The 18,917-nt window shown below is 43.5% G+C and overlaps 1 protein-coding gene across 4 annotated transcripts in view; it reads left to right on the forward strand.

Moving 5' to 3' along the window:
* Positions 1-18,917, forward strand: part of FREM1 (FRAS1 related extracellular matrix 1) — a 225,559-nt gene that overhangs the window by 137,536 nt on the left and 69,106 nt on the right. For all 4 annotated transcript variants that reach the window (XM_068234783.1, XM_068234796.1, XM_068234786.1 and 1 more), the window contains 4 exons: positions 8,483-8,627; positions 9,588-9,729; positions 11,003-11,198; positions 17,728-17,992. In XM_068234783.1, coding sequence (XP_068090884.1) covers positions 8,483-8,627; positions 9,588-9,729; positions 11,003-11,198; positions 17,728-17,992 — 748 coding nt within the window. The remainder of the gene's footprint in view (positions 1-8,482; positions 8,628-9,587; positions 9,730-11,002; positions 11,199-17,727; positions 17,993-18,917) is intronic.

An 18,917-nucleotide genomic window follows, 5' to 3' on the forward strand; every position in this document is an offset into this window, starting at 1 on the left:
TACAGATGAGAGGTTCAATAAACAGGGACCGGAAACGCTAACCCATCACAGATGTTCATTGTTCATGTTACTTGGTTGGGGTCCGGGAGTGTTGCGTAGTCGTTTCCAATCCAGGATTGATTCATTTTAATTTGAGTCAGACGGTCTGCATTTTCTGTGGAGAGGCGGATACGCCGCCGATCTGTGACGATGCCTCCGGCAGCACTGAAACAGCGTTCCGACATAACGCTGGCTGCCGGGCAAGCCAGCACCTCTATTGCGTACATTGCCAGTTTGTGCCAGGTGTCTAGCTTCGATACCCAATAGTTGAAGGGTGCAGATGGATTGTTCAACACAGCTACGCCATCTGACATGTAGTCCTTGACCATCTTCTCCAGGCGATCGGTGTTGGAGGTGGATCTGCACGCTTGCTGTTCTGTGTGCTGCTGCATGGGTGTCAGAAAATTTTCCCACTCCAAGGACACTGCCGATACCATTCCCTTTTGGGCACTAGCTGCGGCTTGTGTTGTTTGCTGCCCTCCTGGTCGTCCTGGGTTTGCGGAAGTCAGTCTGTCGGCGTACAACTGGCTAGAGGAGGGGGAGGATGTCAATCTCCTCTTTAAAGTCTCCACAAGGGCCTGCTGGTATTCTTCCATTTTGACCTGTCTGGCTCTTTCTTCAAGCAGTTTTGGAACATTGTGTTTGTACCGTGGATCCAGAAGGGTATAAACCCAGTAATTGGTGTTGTCCAGAATGCGCACAATGCGTGGGTCGCGTTCAATGCAGTCCTAGGCTGAAGAGGTCATAGCCTAGGGTCACAAAACCTGTTTATTGGGCAATTTCAATGGTGGCGAGTCTGACGTACATAAATCGCAGCAATGGCCGTTAGCAACGTCTGAATCTCACGAAATGTCTCATGCAGGTAGAAGACATATTGTTAGACTTGGGCTCCAAAGATGGGTTCCCTACATCTCTGCAAACCAGAGTTACAGGGCTCCAAATTTGGTAAAATCCCCCATAGGCTTTCATTGGGCCTCCTATTTACAGTTCCAAAATCTCACATCTTTTCAAAGGGCAATTACTCAGCAGTGGCAAATTTTCTAGCATTGTAGGGACCCTTAGGGGGAACATGACTGGTGAGTTTCGGGCCCCTAGGCCAAAGAGGTCATAGCCTAGGGTCACAAAAACCTGTTTATTTGGGCTATTTCAATGGTAGTGATGGTGACGTACATAAATCGCAGCAATGGCCGTTAGCAAAGTCTGAATCTCACGAAATGTCTCATGCAGGTAGAAGACATATTGTTAGACTTGGATTCCAAAGATGGGGTCCCTACATCTCTGCAAACCAGAGTTACAGGGGTCCAAAATTGGTAAAATCCCCCATAGGATTTCATTGCCTCCCTATTTCACTTTCCAAAATCTCACATCTTTTCAAAGGGCAATGGCTCAGCAGTACCAAATTTTCTAGCATTGTAGGGACCCTTAGGGGGAACATGACTGGTGAGTTTCGGGCCCCTAGGCCGAAGAGGTCATAGCCTAGGGTCACAAAAACCTGTTTATTTGGGCTATTTCAATGGTAGTGATGGTGGCGTACATAAATCTCAGCCATGGCCGTTAGCAACGTCTGAATCTCACGAAATGTCTCATGCAGGTAGAAGACATATTGTTAGACTTGGATTCCAAAGATGGGGTCCCTACATCTCTGCAAACCAGAGTTACAGGGGTCCAAAATTGGTAAAATCCCCCATAGGATTTCATTGCCTCCCTATTTCACTTTCCAAAATCTCACATCTTTTCAAAGGGCAATGGCTCAGCAGTACCAAATTTTCTAGCATTGTAGGGACCCTTAGGGGGAACATGACTGGTGAGTTTCGGGCCCCTAGGCCGAAGAGGTCATAGCCTATGGTCACAAAAACCTGTTTATTTGGGCTATTTCAATGGTAGTGATGGTGGCGTACATAAATCGCAGCAATGGCCGTTAGCAAAGTCTGAATCTCACGAAATGTCTCATGCAGGTAGAAGACATATTGTTAGACTTGGATTCCAAAGATGGGGTCCCTACATCTCTGCAAACCAGAGTTACAGGGGTCCAAAATTGGTAAAATCCCCCATAGGATTTCATTGCCTCCCTATTTCACTTTCCAAAATCTCACATCTTTTCAAAGGGCAATAGCTCAGCAGTACCAAATTTTCTAGCATTGTAGGGACCCTTAGGGGGAACATGACTGGTGAGTTTCGGGCCCCTAGGCCGAAGAGGTCATAGCCTAGGGTCACAAAAACCTGTTTATTTGGGCTATTTCAATGGTAGTGATGGTGACGTACATAAATCGCAGCAATGGCCGTTAGCAAAGTCTGAATCTCACGAAATGTCTCATGCAGGTAGAAGACATATTGTTAGACTTGGATTCCAAAGATGGGGTCCCTACATCTCTGCAAACCAGAGTTACAGGGGTCCAAAATTGGTAAAATCCCCCATAGGATTTCATTGCCTCCCTATTTCACTTTCCAAAATCTCACATCTTTTCAAAGGGCAATGGCTCAGCAGTACCAAATTTTCTAGCATTGTAGGGACCCTTAGGGGGAACATGACTGGTGAGTTTCGGGCCCCTAGGCCAAAGAGGTCATAGCCTAGGGTCACAAAAACCTGTTTATTTGGGCTATTTCAATGGTAGTGATGGTGACGTACATAAATCGCAGCAATGGCCGTTAGCAAAGTCTGAATCTCACGAAATGTCTCATGCAGGTAGAAGACATATTGTTAGACTTGGATTCCAAAGATGGGGTCCCTACATCTCTGCAAACCAGAGTTACAGGGGTCCAAAATTGGTAAAATCCCCCATAGGATTTCATTGCCTCCCTATTTCACTTTCCAAAATCTCACATCTTTTCAAAGGGCAATGGCTCAGCAGTACCAAATTTTCTAGCATTATAGGGACCCTTAGGGGGAACATGACTGGTGAGTTTCGGGCCCCTAGGCCGAAGAGGTCATAGCCTAGGGTCACAAAAACCTGTTTATTTGGGCTATTTCAATGGTAGTGATGGTGGCGTACATAAATCTCAGCCATGGCCGTTAGCAAAGTCTGAATCTCACGAAATGTCTCATGCAGGTAGAAGACATATTGTTAGACTTGGATTCCAAAGATGGGGTCCCTACATCTCTGCAAACCAGAGTTACAGGGGTCCAAAATTGGTAAAATCCCCCATAGGATTTCATTGCCTCCCTATTTCACTTTCCAAAATCTCACATCTTTTCAAAGGGCAATGGCTCAGCAGTACCAAATTTTCTAGCATTGTAGGGACCCTTAGGGGGAACATGACTGGTGAGTTTCGGGCCCCTAGGCCGAAGAGGTCATAGCCTAGGGTCACAAAAACCTGTTTATTTGGGCTATTTCAATGGTAGTGATGGTGACGTACATAAATCGCAGCAATGGCCGTTAGCAAAGTCTGAATCTCACGAAATGTCTCATGCAGGTAGAAGACATATTGTTAGACTTGGATTCCAAAGATGGGGTCCCTACATCTCTACAAACCAGAGTTACAGGGGTCCAAAATTGGTAAAATCCCCCATAGGATTTCATTGCCTCCCTATTTCACTTTCCAAAATCTCACATCTTTTCAAAGGGCAATGGCTCAGCAGTACCAAATTTTCTAGCATTGTAGGGACCCTTAGGGGGAACATGACTGGTGAGTTTCGGGCCCCTAGGCCAAAGAGGTCATAGCCTAGGGTCACAAAAACCTGTTTATTTGGGCTATTTCAATGGTAGTGATGGTGGCGTACATAAATCTCAGCCATGGCCGTTAGCAACGTCTGAATCTCACGAAATGTCTCATGCAGGTAGAAGACATATTGTTAGACTTGGATTCCAAAGATGGGGTCCCTACATCTCTGCAAACCAGAGTTACAGGGGTCCAAAATTGGTAAAATCCCCCATAGGCTTTCATTGGGCCTCCTATTTACCGTTCCAAAATCTCACACCATTTCAAAGGGCAATGGCTCAGCAGTGGCAAAACACACCAGTCATGATCCCCCTAAGGGTCCCTACAATGCTAGAAAATTTGGTACTGCTGAGCCATTGCCCTTTGAAAAGATGTGAGATTTTGGAAAGTGAAATAGGGAGGCAATAAAATCCTATGGGGGATTTTACCAATTTTGGACCCCTGTAACTCTGGTTTGCAGAGATGTAGGGACCCCATCTTTGGAATCCAAGTCTAACAATATGTCTTCTACCTGCATGAGACATTTCGTGAGATTCAGACTTTGCTAACGGCCATTGCCGCGATTTATGTACGTCACCATCACTACCATTGAAATAGCCCAAATAAACAGGTTTTTGTGACCCTAGACTATGACCTCTTTGGCCTAGGGGCCCGAAACTCACCAGTCATGTTCCCCCTAAGGGTCCCTACAATGCTAGAAAATTTGGTACTGCTGAGCCATTGCCCTTTGAAAAGATGTGAGATTTTGGAAAGTGAAATAGGGAGCCAATGAAATCCTATGGGGGATTTTACCAATTTTGGACCCCTGTAACTCTGGTTTGCAGAGATGTAGGGACCCCATCTTTGGAATCCAAGTCTAACAATATGTCTTCTACCTGCATGAGACATTTCGTGAGATTCAGACTTTGCTAACGGCCATTGCTGCGATTTATGTACGCCACCATCACTACCATTGAAATAGCCCAAATAAACAGGTTTTTGTGACCATAGGCTATGACCTCTTCGGCCTAGGGGCCCGAAACTCACCAGTCATGTTCCCCCTAAGGGTCCCTACAATGCTAGAAAATTTGGTACTGCTGAGTCATTGCCCTTTGAAAAGATGTGAGATTTTGGAAAGTGAAATAGGGAGGCAATGAAATCCTATGGGGGATTTTACCAATTTTGGACCCCTGTAACTCTGGTTTGCAGAGATGTAGGGACCCCATCTTTGGAATCCAAGTCTAACAATATGTCTTCCACCTGCATGAGACATTTCGTGAGATTCAGACTTTGCTAACGGCCATTGCTGCGATTTATGTACGCCACCATCACTACCATTGAAATAGCCCAAATAAACAGGTTTTTGTGACCCTAGGCTATGACCTCTTCGGCCTAGGGGCCCGAAACTCACCAGTCATGTTCCCCCTAAGGGTCCCTACAATGCTAGAAAATTTGGTACTGCTGAGCCATTGCCCTTTGAAAAGATGTGAGATTTTGGAAAGTGAAATAGGGAGGCAATGAAATCCTATGGGGGATTTTACCAATTTTGGACCCCTGTAACTCTGGCTGCAGAGATGTAGGGACCCCATCTTTGGAATCCAAGTCCAACAATATGTCTTCTACCTGCATGAGACATTTCGTGAGATTCAGACGTTGCTAACGGCCATGGCTGAGATTTATGTACGTCACCATCACTACCATTGAAATAGCCCAAATAAACAGGTTTTTGTGACCCTAGGCTATGACCTCTTTGGCCTAGGGGCCCGAAACTCACCAGTCATGTTCCCCCTAAGGGTCCCTACAATGCTAGAAAATTTGCCACTGCTGAGTAATTGCCCTTTGAAAAGATGTGAGATTTTGGAACTGTAAATAGGAGGCCCAATGAAAGCCTATAGGGGGTTTTACCAAATTTGGAGCCCTGTAACTCTAGTTTGCAGAGATGTAGGGAACCCATCTTTGGAGCCCAAGTCTAACAATATGTCTTCTACCTGCATGAGACATTTCGTGAGATTCAGACGTTGCTAACGGCCATTGCTGCGATTTATGTACGTCAGACTCGCCACCATTGAAATTGCCCAATAAACAGGTTTTGTGACCCTAGGCTATGACCTCTTCGGCCTAGGACTGCATTGAACGCGACCCACGCATTGTGCGCATTCTGGACAACACCAATTACTGGGTTTATACCCTTCTGGATCCACGGTACAAACACAATGTTCCAAAACTGCTTGAAGAAAGAGCCAGACAGGTCAAAATGGAAGAATACCAGCAGGCCCTTGTGGAGACTTTAGAGAGGAGATTGACATCCCCCCCCTCCTCTAGCCAGTTGTACGCCGACAGACTGACTTCCGCAAACCCAGGACGACCAGGAGGGCAGCAAACAACACAAGCCGCAGCTAGTGCCCAAAAGGGAATGGTATCGGCAGTGTCCTTGGAGTGGGAAAATTTTCTGACACCCATGCAGCAGCACACAGAACAGCAAGCGTGCAGATCCACCTCCAACACCGATCGCCTGGAGAAGATGGTCAAGGACTACATGTCAGATGGCGTAGCTGTGTTGAACAATCCATCTGCACCCTTCAACTATTGGGTATCGAAGCTAGACACCTGGCACAAACTGGCAATGTACGCAATAGAGGTGCTGGCTTGCCCGGCAGCCAGCGTTATGTCGGAACGCTGTTTCAGTGCTGCCGGAGGCATCGTCACAGATCGGCGGCGTATCCGCCTCTCCACAGAAAATGCAGACCGTCTGACTCAAATTAAAATGAATCAATCCTGGATTGGAAACGACTACGCAACACTCCCGGACCCCAACCAAGTAACATGAACAATGAACATCTGTGATGGGTTAGCGTTTCCGGTCCCTGTTTATTGAACCTCTCATCTGTATTACATTTATGACTGCATGGCGACAAAATGCAAATTGCTATCCGCACGCTTCTTGTCCTCATGCAAGGCCTGGGTTGTTGTGTCTCAAAGCGTGGCCTTCTCCTCTTGCGCCACCCTCCTCCTGTTCCATCACGTGTGCTGCTGCTGGGTTAGCGTTACCGGTCCCTTTTCCTGGAACCTCTTATATGTATTACATTCATGACTGCATGCCGACAAAAAGCATGTTACCTGTGCAAAGAAAACAGACATTTCCCGCATTTAAAAGACAGTTTTCCCTTTGAAACTTTAAAATCGATTTTCTCAAAAACTATAAGCTCTTTTTGCTAAAAAAAATTTCCCTCTTGTACCCACTCCCAAGGTGCACATACCCTGTAAATTTGGGGTATGTAGCATGTAAGGAGGCTTTACAAAGCACAAAAGTTCGGGTCCCCATTGACTTCAATTATGTTCGGAGTTCGGGTCGAACACCCGAACATCGCGGCCATGTTCGGCCTGTTCGGCCCGAACCCGAACATCTAGATGTTCGCCCAACACTAGTAAACACCAGGCTTTATGTACAGACTCTTATCCCGGAAAAGCCGAGAACCGCCTGCTTTTACATGCTTCCCAAAGTCCACAAAGAGGGGAACCCAGGCAGGCCCATAATCTCAGGGAATGGAACTCTCACAGAGAATATCTCGGGGTGGTTGGAAAACATTTTGAAGCCTCTAGTCTGTAAAAGACCCAGCTACATACAGGATACTACACACCTCTTGAACCAACTGGCAGCCATTGGCCCAGTGCCTGAAGGCACCATTCTTGCCACTATGGATGTAGAGTCTCTGTACACCAACATTCCCCACAATGATGGAATTGCGGCCTGTCGCAAATATCTTCAAGGTTTGGGCACACCTATAAACTCAATTGCTGGACTAATGAGATTCGTTCTCACACACAATTATTTCACTTTTGGGGAGGACCTCTATTTGCAGCAAATGGGAGTGGCAATGGGCTCACGGTTTGCACCGCAGTACGCAAATCTCTTCATGGCAAAGATTGAAGAAGAATACCTGAATACTTGTCATATAAAACCCATTGCCTACTTCCGTTTTATCGACGACATCTTGATCATCTGGTCTGCAAGTGAGGAGGATCTTGTCCAATTTCACAGGAACTTCAATGCTTTCCATCCCACAATCAAACTGAAATTGAGCTACTCTCACAAGGAGATTAACTTTCTTGACACCACCATATACATCAGAGAGAACAGCTTACAAACGTCCATGTACCGCAAACCGACGGATCGTCCCACATACCTCAGGTATGACAGTTTTCACCCCAAACATATAAAGAATTCCATAATTTACAGCCAGGCAATAAGATGCAATCGGATCTGTTCTGACAAGGATGACAAAGACAAACACCTGGGTTACCTGAAGAAGAATTTCATAAAACAGGGATACAATCCTCTAATGGCTGAGACCCAAATCAGGAAAGCTAACAACATCCCTAGGACTCAGCTCCTGGAGTACAAGCAGAGGCAGGAAGAGAGCCGTGTCCCACTGGTAGTAACCTACAACCCACGCTTGGAAATCTTAAGAAAGATTGCAAAAGAACTTCATCCTGTTCTACACAAGGATCAGAGACTGAAAAAGATATTCCCTGAACCTCCCCTCCTTGCGTTCCGACAGCCACCCAATCTTAAGCAGATGATAGTGAGGAGTGCCTTAAATAGGCAAGAACAGAATGGAACATTCCCCTGCCGAGGGAAAACATGTGGGACCTGTGAGACCCATTCCCTGACATAAGGGTGTTTTTTTCAGTACAGTGAGTTAGATGTGTTTATCGGGCTTTTATCTTTATTATTATACTTAGGAGACCTGTCTGTGTATGGATATTGACATTGTTAATAGAATTTATGATTTGTTTATCTGACTAGATATGAAGTTGATTTATATGCACGATGACTCAGAAAATCTAGTAGACAGCTTCACCATCCAGCTGTCTGATGGAAACCACAAGGTGGACAGAACCATCTTTGTGACTGTTAATGGAGTCAATGATGAGAAACCAGTGTTGACTAAGTAAGTTCTGTATTGTAAACCATCATGAGCTTTCAAAAATGTAATAGCTTTGTACATTTCCTAAACATGTACTTCTATTCTAAAACAGATATCTAAATATTAATGGTATACCTTACCTTAAAGGCCAGATTTATACTTTTTCTCCGCCTAGGCCACCTATATCATGGCTCATCCCAAATGTGCTGCAACCTCCCTCTCATCGCACGTGCAGCCCCCTCTTCTTTCTGTAACACCCATGCACTGCAGCCCCTTTGTGTCATGTGTAGCTTCCTAGGGCAACACTGCTTCCCTCTTTTATTTGTTGCGCCCCATACACATCCTCTTTTTTTTTTCATTTTCAGGCTGCCCTTCTACCTGCAGCAATCCCTCTTCCATGCTCAGCAGCCCCCTTTGCATCAGCTGCCCAAGGTTCAGGCCTTTTTAGCTTTTCCAGAAATCCAGCCCTGCTTGTGCTTTATTTTGGTTAGAGAAGCACAACAGTCTGAACTACTCATTAAGTCGATGATTGTTGCATCATTTCAATGTAGAAGTCAATGGAAAATTAACTGATCATCTTAAACAGTTTACAGAAAACCCTTGTGTGACAGAATCAAAGTGCTGAGAGGCTGAATTAAAGAACATCAGCATTCCAGAATACAGCAACTCCTGGAGCACAATGAATAGGTTCTAATCTTATTTTACTACACAGGAAATCCAGATTTTTTTCTGGCTTGTTTCATTCACATATCCACTGGAGGGTACTGATTGAAAGCCATGATCCCAAGCATGGACTCCCAAAGTTAACCAGAAAGCTAGTTTCTTCAAATCCAGCATGAGAAGTTCATGTTTAATGCTTATGATGTATCACAGTAATATACTTTATATGATGGTTTTCAATATCTGTATTTTGCTTTGACCCTGCTTATGTTTATAACCCATTCACTTCATGAAGCATTTGAATCAATGTTTTATTTCCCAAAGGCACTGTGACTTAACACTGAGCATGGGTGAGCATTATATCATTTCAAGTGCTGTGCTGTCAGCAGAAGATAAGGATACACCAAGAGAGCAAATTTATTACATGATTGACAGAATTCCTGATCAAGGACAACTTCAGATGAAGGCTTGTACCCATTCACTTTTCAATTAATGCATCTGTGTTTTCTTTATTGCAGTTCATTTAAATCATTTATTTCATGCTACATTTGACCAGTTTTCATGTGTAGGAGAATCCAGTTTGTGCTGCTGTTTCAGTCTTTCAAGTCATTCTACCTAGAATCTATGAAGGATCAAATATCAGATGCCTATGACATTCATCTTTAATCTACCAATAGAAATAAATTGGCATTTCTTTCAAAATTTAGGTAGAACCAAAAACAGTTATTTTATTCTCCCTAAACGTATTCTAACCCTAAAGCTGGTATTACTCCTCAAATCAGAAAAAAATAACTTTAGTGTCAGAATTGAGATTTCCACTTAGCAATTGCCAAAACTAATGTAAGTCCTGGCACTTCACTACAATACACAATTGTATACCTACTGTATCTACTGTAGAACATTAAAAGTTAGCTTTCACTTAATACTTATTAAAAGAATACAAAAGATAATAAATAGTAGGCCTTCAATGATAAATATACTTATTAAAGCAGCTTTAGACTCATGGGCGAGAGGCAATTATAGTTTGCAGGCTAAACAGGTGGCTGTATTATTATTATTATTATTATTTATTTATTTATAAAGCGCCAACATATTCCGTGGCGCTGTACAATGTAAGAAAACAAACAAGGGATACATAATGATACAGACAATGATATACATGGAAATATGAACACTGATACAAGATACAGCACTGCTGATTACAATTTGATTTAACAGGATGACTAAAATGTATAAATTTCTAACAGTGTGCAAGCAATTGAATTAATAACATTCCATGACACAAAAGGGTGAGAGCCCTGCCCTTGCGAGCTTACAATCTAAAGGAATGGGGTGGAAACAAGAGCTGTATCAGTTTGTATCCACCTAGAGTCTGCCCTCTGACCCAGAATGAACTATTTAATATTACTAACACATCACCCCACCACAACTCAACATGTTTCATTCCCCCTAAAAAATGGAGACTTCGTCATGGGAAATCAAAGTGCATAGGTGCATACAATGCTATACAAAATAAATAATGCAAATGTCAGAAAAATAACAAAAACTGCATCTAGTTTTACAGCTATCTTTGAAAGAGATATTCCATGGATGCTTGGGGAAAAACTATGTACTGTGTTCCAGAATAGAACACCCATGTTAAATCAATGTGAATCATTTGTACTGATAGGTCTGTTTTTCTTCCACCCTGGGATCCTGTGTTAAAAATTCAGTTAATGAGTGTTTTCCTCTGACTACAGAAAAATAAAGACTGGATAAACTTACAAGCTGGAATGAAATGTACTCAACAAGATGTTGATATGAACCTAGTTAGGTATATGCACACAGGAGCAATAGGTTCAAACAATCAGGATAGCTTCACCTTCCATCTTTGGGATGGCCGAAACAGATCTCCACAGATGCAATTTCACATTACAGTTAGAGACATGGAAAAGGGTAAGTGCACCAGCCTGAAATTCAAGAAAAAAAATATTTACCAATCAGTATTATCCATGTAAAACCATGGCCATATTTTCATACATTCAAGAAGTTTTGAACCAGGATGATACCATTTCTTGGCTAACTTAGAGATAAATAAACAGTAAGCTTTTGGCTAATAATAAGCCTTTGTCGGACTTGGTTTCTGCATATACTGACAAAATGTAAAAAGCACAGCTTATATATACTGACATACAGAGCAGAAACATTCTTTAGCAGACATAAATAAATGTAATTAGATGCCAATAAATTGTATCATCCTTATTCAAAACATCTTATTTTTACTGATGGCTAACAAGGTACAACACTCTACTGCTTCCTCTTACATTCTGAAATAGAGGTGTGTAAGGAGGGTTCCATCGAACATGCACCATGCTTCTGCAACATTTTTGGTCCCATCAGCAGACAGTGGCGGCTCCAGCTTCAGATTTTTGGGGGGGCTCAAAGGGGGCACGAGGGCTGGCAGGCCGGGCTTGGGGGGGGGGGGGAATTTGCGGCGCGTGAAGCGCGCCGCGGTGAAAATTTGGGCGTGGTCATGATGTCATGTTGGCGGGGCTAACTTTAATGTAGTTGTACCAGCTAACGTAGTTACATGAAAAAAAAAATGAAGTAAACGCACATAATGACAGGTAGCCTTTCACCAGTAAATGCACATAAGAATCAGCTTTTCAGCAGTTAATGCACGTAATGACAGACAGCGTTTCCTCATTAAATGCACATAAGAGACAGCTTTTCACCAGTTAGAGCTGGTCCACACTAGGTCCGGAAACGTATCCGTGGCTGCGTTTTTCAAACCTGATGAAAAACGGAGTCCCGGATACTAATGTTTAAAATAGCAGCCAGCCTCACCCAAGTAAAAAACGGATTAGTCTGCGTTTGCGGGGACCCGTTTTCAAAACCTGAACGGAAGGTCCGGACCTGCTGCATTTTCACGCAACGGATCAGGACCACGGATACATGCAGGGGTAGTGAAAAACAATGAGAAAACGCATCTCAAGCTCCACAGGCAAAAAACGGATGTGAAAACGGATAGCCTGAGCTTTATGATTGGCCCAAAAAAATCCTCCCACTCCTTCCTAATGATAGAGACGTTTTCTGTCAGGGAAAAACTGAACAGAAACTGATGCAAAACTGATGCACTTTCATCAGTTTGCAGTACGGTGGGTACTTCCCCTAATCTTTCCCTGATCCAGACTGCAGTGTCCGTCCTGCAACTGTGTCTAGTGTGGACCCAGCCTTAATGCACATAATGACAGACTGCGTTTCTGCAGTAAATGCACATAAAGGGACAGCTTTTCACCAGTTAATGCACGTAATGACAGACTGCGTTTCCGCAGTAAATGCACATAAGAGCCTGCTTTTCACCAGTTAATGCACGTAATGACAGACAGTTTCCCCATTAAATGCACATAAGAGCCTGCTTTTCACCAGTTAATGCATGTAATGACAGACAGTTTCCCCATTAAATGCACATAAGAGACTGCTTTTCACCAGTTAATGCATGTAATGACAGACAGTTTCCCCATTAAATGCACATAAGAGACAGCTTTTCACCAGTTAATTCACATAATGACAGACTGCGTTTCCGCAGTAAATGCACATAAGGAACAGCTTTTCACCAGTTAATGCACATAATGACAGACTGCGTTTCCGCAGTAAATGCACATAAGGGACAACTTTTCACCAGTTCATGCACATAATGACAGACAGCATTTCCCCAGTAAATGCACATAAGAGACAACTTTTCACCAGTTAATTCACATAATGACAGACTGCGTTTCCGCAGTAAATGCACATAAGGGACAGCTTTTCACCAGTTAATGCACATAATGACAGACTGCGTTTCCGCAGTAAATGCACATAAGGGACAACTTTTCACCAGTTCATGCACATAATGACAGACAGTGTCCCCAGCATAGGTAGCCAGGTGTATAGATGTCCCCAGTATATGTAGCCAGGCGTATAGCTGTCCCCAGTATATGTAGTCAGGCTGGTGGTGGTGGGCTGGGGGCCCCAGGGCACCTCAAGCCTGACTGGTGGTGGGCTGGAGGCCTCATGCCAGCGTGGCTGGTGGGCTGGGGTCCCAGGGAAGCTCAGGCCTGGCTAGTGGTGGTGGGCTGGGGGCCCCAGGGCAGCTCAGGCCTGGCTGGTGGTGGTGGGCTGGGGGCCCCAGGGCAGCTCAGGCCTGGCTGGTGGTGGTGGGCTGGGGGCCCCAGTGCAGCTCAGTGGGTGCCAGTGGGTGGGGAGGAGGGTGCCAGTGGGTGGGGAGGAGGGTACCTGTGGGTGGAAAGGAGGGTGCCACTGGGTGGGGAGGAGGGTGCCAGTGGGCAGGAGGAGGGTGTCAGTGGGTAGGAGGAGGGTGCCAGTGGGTGGGGAGGAGGGTACCTGTGGGTGGAAAGGAGGGTGACACTGGGTGGGGGAGAAAGGTGCCAGTGGGTAGGAGGATAGTCTCAGTGGGTAGGAGGAGGGTGCCAGTGGGTGGGGAAGAGGGTGCCAGTGGGTAGGGGGGTCGTCAGTGGAGGGGGGAGAATGCCCGTGGGTGTAGAGGAAGGTGCCCCTGTGTGTGAGGAGATTGCCCTGGGGAGAGAAGACAGGAAGAAAATGATCGAGGCGCCAGCCGCGCTAATAAGGGATGCGGGAGCCTGCTGTATTCCTCCCCCCCTCCTCCCTTCCTCTGAATGCCCCCACCTGCTGTGAATGCCCCCCTCCCCCGTAGGCAGTGTGTGCGGAGCAGAGCGGAGCGGTAGGTCCTCTTACCGCAATCCATGCTCACCGGCAACTAGTCTCCTGCTTCCTGTGACGTCATGGTAAACAGGAAGCAAGAGACTAGTTGCCGGTGAGCATGGATTGCGGTAAGAGGACCTACCGCTCCGCTCTGCTCCGCACACACTGCCTACGGGGGGGGACATTCACAGCAGGTGGGGGCGCATTCATAGGAAGGGAGGAGGGAGGGAGGAATAAAGCAGGCTCCCGCATCCCTTATTAGCGCGGCTGGCGCCTCGATCATTTTTTGTCATCTGACAAGTACAGACTTGCGGTGGCCACGGCCAGCGGGGGGGCTTTAAGAGGGGCTAACAAGTTGCCAGCTGGGGCTGAAGCCCGGGCAAGCCCCAGTGTAGCGCCGCCACTGTCAGCAGATATAATACTTGCAATACCTTTAGCCAGGTGCATTAATCATATGGCTGTAGTGTTAAGATGCTGCTTTCAAGCACATTGATTGCTAATTTCTATTGGGTTTGGCATGTTTTCTTCAGTGCCATACATACAGTATCTTCTTGGCAACTGTTTCACCAACTAGTATATTAATTTGAACTGTTTTTATATACATACAAAATTCACATTTCCTACAAATAAAACCTTTTTCCTACTGGCCTTCGTTGTAATCTAAGTATAAGCTGCTCCAGTCATTATAATTCTCATGGTGTTTCTGTCAATCTTGAATGAAGGCTACCTAATGACCAACAACACACGCACACCCAACCACAATACTGAAAATGAAGCCATAGCTCTGATTGGTGCTCCAATAAAAAGGCATGACAGAAAATTCAAAGATATTTTTTGCTGGAACTCCTTTTCTCCAAACACTATTGCAATACTGGATTTACAGGGAACCCTGTAAAAAGCACCTTTAAAGAGTACCTGAAGTGTGAAAAAAAAGTTATATAATTAACTAAGTAGAGGAAAGCTCATAGATAGTCCAGAGGTTTCTCCGATCTTCTTATGCCCCTACTGTTCTGCACTGGGAACCTTAGAAAAAATTCACCATTAATGTTACACATGGTGCTCTACGTTACAGAGGGGAGTGTAGCCACAAAGAAGAAAAAGAGGGTCCTGGTGAAAATCGGAGGGTTTGATGAGGATCAGGGAGGCCTCTGGAGCAGAGACTTCCCATTACAGTGGGAGTTTTTTTTCTCCATTTCAGATTTGCCTAAAATATCCTGCTTGACGCAATCAATAAAAAAATTAGCAGGAAAGCTTCTTATTGGTCAGTTTGATGGACCAATAGGAAGATTTTAAATATTTTAAATATTATGTGAGCTGGCATTATACAGGTGGGGGAGCACCAGCCTGGCCAAGACAGTTATTCTGCCAATACCAGACTGCACGTGGGACAAAAGGGGGGGGCATAATTTACATACGTTCTACAATTTTTAATTGCTTGCCCTCATGTTACCCTCCCAAATTGAGTTGCTGTGAGAGACAGCTAGAAAGGGTGCATGTGGGAGGTGGGGATTACCTATTTCATTTTAGCATTTGGCTTTAATAATCAGGTTTTATTGTATGCATTCCCACAAAAGATAAAATGAATATGGAAAATACACCACACATTTTTGACAGTTCTGTCGACAACCTATCTTCTCTGTTTTTGTATTGATATTGAATGCTACACATGGTTTGTATCATTTCAGCTGCAAATTCTCCAATGGCCTCAATTCACTAAGCAGTTTAGACTAGTCTACAGACGGTTTTTAGTCTACTGATGATTTGGTGTAAATCAGTTGCATCAAAAGGGAATTCACTAAAAATTACCAAATGTTTTAGACCTGGTCTAAAACATTCGGTAATTAGGTCGGTAAAGCAGGGAAAATGATGAAAAGATTTAATTCACAAATGAGTAGCTATGACTGACAGAAATCAGTTGGTCTAATCTCTGTCAGAAAAAAGTGGGTGTGGTTATTCCTTATTTGCCTCTATGAATTGCATCTTTTGATCATTTCCCCTGCTTTACCGACCTAATTCCTGAATGCTTTAGACCAGGTCTAAAAACAGGTCTAAAACATTACACCAAACCGTCAGTAGACTAAAAACCATCAGTAGACTAGTCTAAACTGCTTAGTGAATTGAGGCCAATCTTTTTACTGTTAAGTTCACCTCACCAATGTCCACTCCTGTTCCAAATTTCCCAACATCTCTCCCAAGTCAAACATTTTATCCCTAAATATTTCCCAATTTGCCCATTGGTCAAACTTCTTCCAGCCCTTCATGTCCCAAAGTCTACCTGAGAGGATCCTATAAACTTCAGCAGCAGAGGAGCCAGCCTTTCACAAAGTAGTTTTGATATAATTTTCATATCGCAGTTTATCAGTAAGTTGTGATGATAAACCCCTGAATCCAACTTTTCTCTAAAGAAATGTTTTATATATGTTCCACAGCATGGGTAACCTTTTTCTGTCAATATATGAAGATTATCCAATGTAGTTATTACATTTTCTCCCAATATCTTGTAGAAATCTCACCCAATCACACTTTGGTTTTTATTTTTTTACATTTTTACCAATTCACTCATTTACAGTAAATGCTTTGGGATACTGGGGGAAATGTTTTTGAAGTGACTGTTCATATTTATTTTTTTCTATTTTTTGCTAGAGTATTGAAACTTTTATTTGTGTGGGCACACATGAGCTGCACTGTCATTTACAAAATGTACGTTTTCCCTGTCCAGGCAATCATTACTTTGACCTGGTGTTAATGACATAAGAATTTTTCAGTCCAAAATGCCATGTTTTATACATGTTTTATACATTTTTGTCAACTGTAAAACACTGCATTTCGCCACATATTTACCTTTGCAGAAATTACTCATCTTTACTAGAAACTAATCCGTTCTTTCAGTGGCTCGTGTAAATTGAATTCAAAGGGTATAGACAAATTTGACAAAACTCCACATTTTTCTACCTTTACTTTTCTCTGCCACTGCATAATGCAAATACAATATATTCAAGGTAAAAAAAAAGATTTATGTAAATTCTATTTTGGTAACCAGGAGGGTTTCCTCTCCTAAATCAGAACTTCATGAACACATGATCACAGAGTATTCATTAAATGACTATGTGGGAGTGTCTTTTCTCTCTCCTTACTGGCTGTTGCTCTCCCCCCCCCCCCCCTCCCCCACACAGGTTTAGGACGTATCCCAGGCACAACAGATAAGAGGCCGAGAATTTTTTTAGACAAAAAAAAAATAACATTCAGAGTTGAAGCTGGCAGTGCATCAATCTGAGCCTGCTCTTTTCAATAGCAAGAAAATGGTAGAGGGCACTCGTACATGGAAACTCCAGCATATAATAACAACCATCCTATGTATATAATAATATCCCTGTCCATGTGTCCTTCTCTGTCCATGTGTCCATTATGCCTGGCGTGCATGCTTCGGGCAGCAGTCGTGATTGGGCATGCGTGCCCTCATGGGTCACATGTGGGTAGTGTGCACCAATTGACAAGCGCCCGTTTTTAAATTGGTGGATTTTTTGCTAATTTATAATACTAAATTGGTTATGGCTTTAACCATGTCACTGTAGATACACTTTAATTGGTAACTATGAATTATCTCACTGGAAATCTTTATTCCTGTTTGTACTGCATTTTTTTTGAATATGTTTGACAATGTTGTTTGTTTATAGTTTGTGAACCTGTAACAAAATACAGAATATGTAATGTCATATTGTCATCATGATGAGAATTGTCTCCTCATACTTTGCGTTGTCTTTAGGAGACATTGCAGTGTTTATGAAAATGCTCCATGTGTTACGAGGTGACAGGACAATCATAAGTACTGATGTGCTCCTTGCTTCTGATGGCACTGACAAACCTGAAGAGCTGCTCTATGTGCTCACCACACCGCCTCAGTATGGCCACATGGAATACGTCAACCACCCTGGAATTCCCATTACAAGCTTCAGTCAGATGGATGTGGCTGCTCAGACTGTCTGCTACTTCCACAATGGCAAAGTTGCAGCTGCCGCTGATATGTTCAAGTAGGTGTCTAGATGGCAAGCTTCTCCTGTCTGTCTTTCCTTTCAAAGCTAACAGATGATTTATTAACCTAATCTCTTCAGTGCCAAGGGACCACCATGCAGCCTGGCCTCTCCTGGCACCAAAGAATCAACCCAAGTCTTTCTAAAGATAGCTTGTTTTCATTACTTGGTTAATTTTACAAAATGAGCAGTGTCTAGAGAGCTAGGGTATAATACCTTGTCATTTATAATTTTACATAGACTGATTAAAGTACTAAGATAATAATGTTAAGAAGGCCATACATGATTTAACTTTTTTTTTATTTCACCCAGAGAAATCTGACCAATTTTTCCACTTGATTGAATAATTAGGTAAATCGAACCAATATACCATACACATCTGTTCGATTTGAATGAAGATATTAAGCAAACAATCAAATAAAACTTTTAAGTCCATAATTTACTTTTACTCTTAAAGTGGACCTGAACTCTTGCACAGGACAGAAGGATAACATAGACAATTGCACCCTTTATGCATTTAGAAAGTTTAGCCTGCCTAACTCCCCCTCATTTGTGTCCAAACACAAATTCTAATGTGATCTCTCCCCTGTGTCACATGACTGCCAATGACAAGATGGCGGAAAAGCACATTTGAAAGCACCAGCTGTAAACAATATGTCTGCTTCCATGAATCAGGAAGTAGAAACAGTGCCGATTTATTGCAGGATTTGTATCAGCTGTAACAAAGCAATATTTTTTGTTTCAAGGTAGTTATGCTGTTTTGTATCTTTTAGAGCAGAGAGGAGTTCTGATTTCAGGTCCGCTTTAGTTTTCTCCTAGGGGATACATTTTCATCTGCTGTTTAATATAACTTTTCAGCACTCTACAATTGAAAAAGCACCAAAAAGTGAAACAGTACTGTCAGCATAATTCAGAGTATTTTCTT

This window comes from Hyperolius riggenbachi, chromosome 1, assembly GCF_040937935.1.
Source record: "Hyperolius riggenbachi isolate aHypRig1 chromosome 1, aHypRig1.pri, whole genome shotgun sequence".
Taxonomy (NCBI): Eukaryota; Metazoa; Chordata; class Amphibia; order Anura; family Hyperoliidae; genus Hyperolius; species Hyperolius riggenbachi.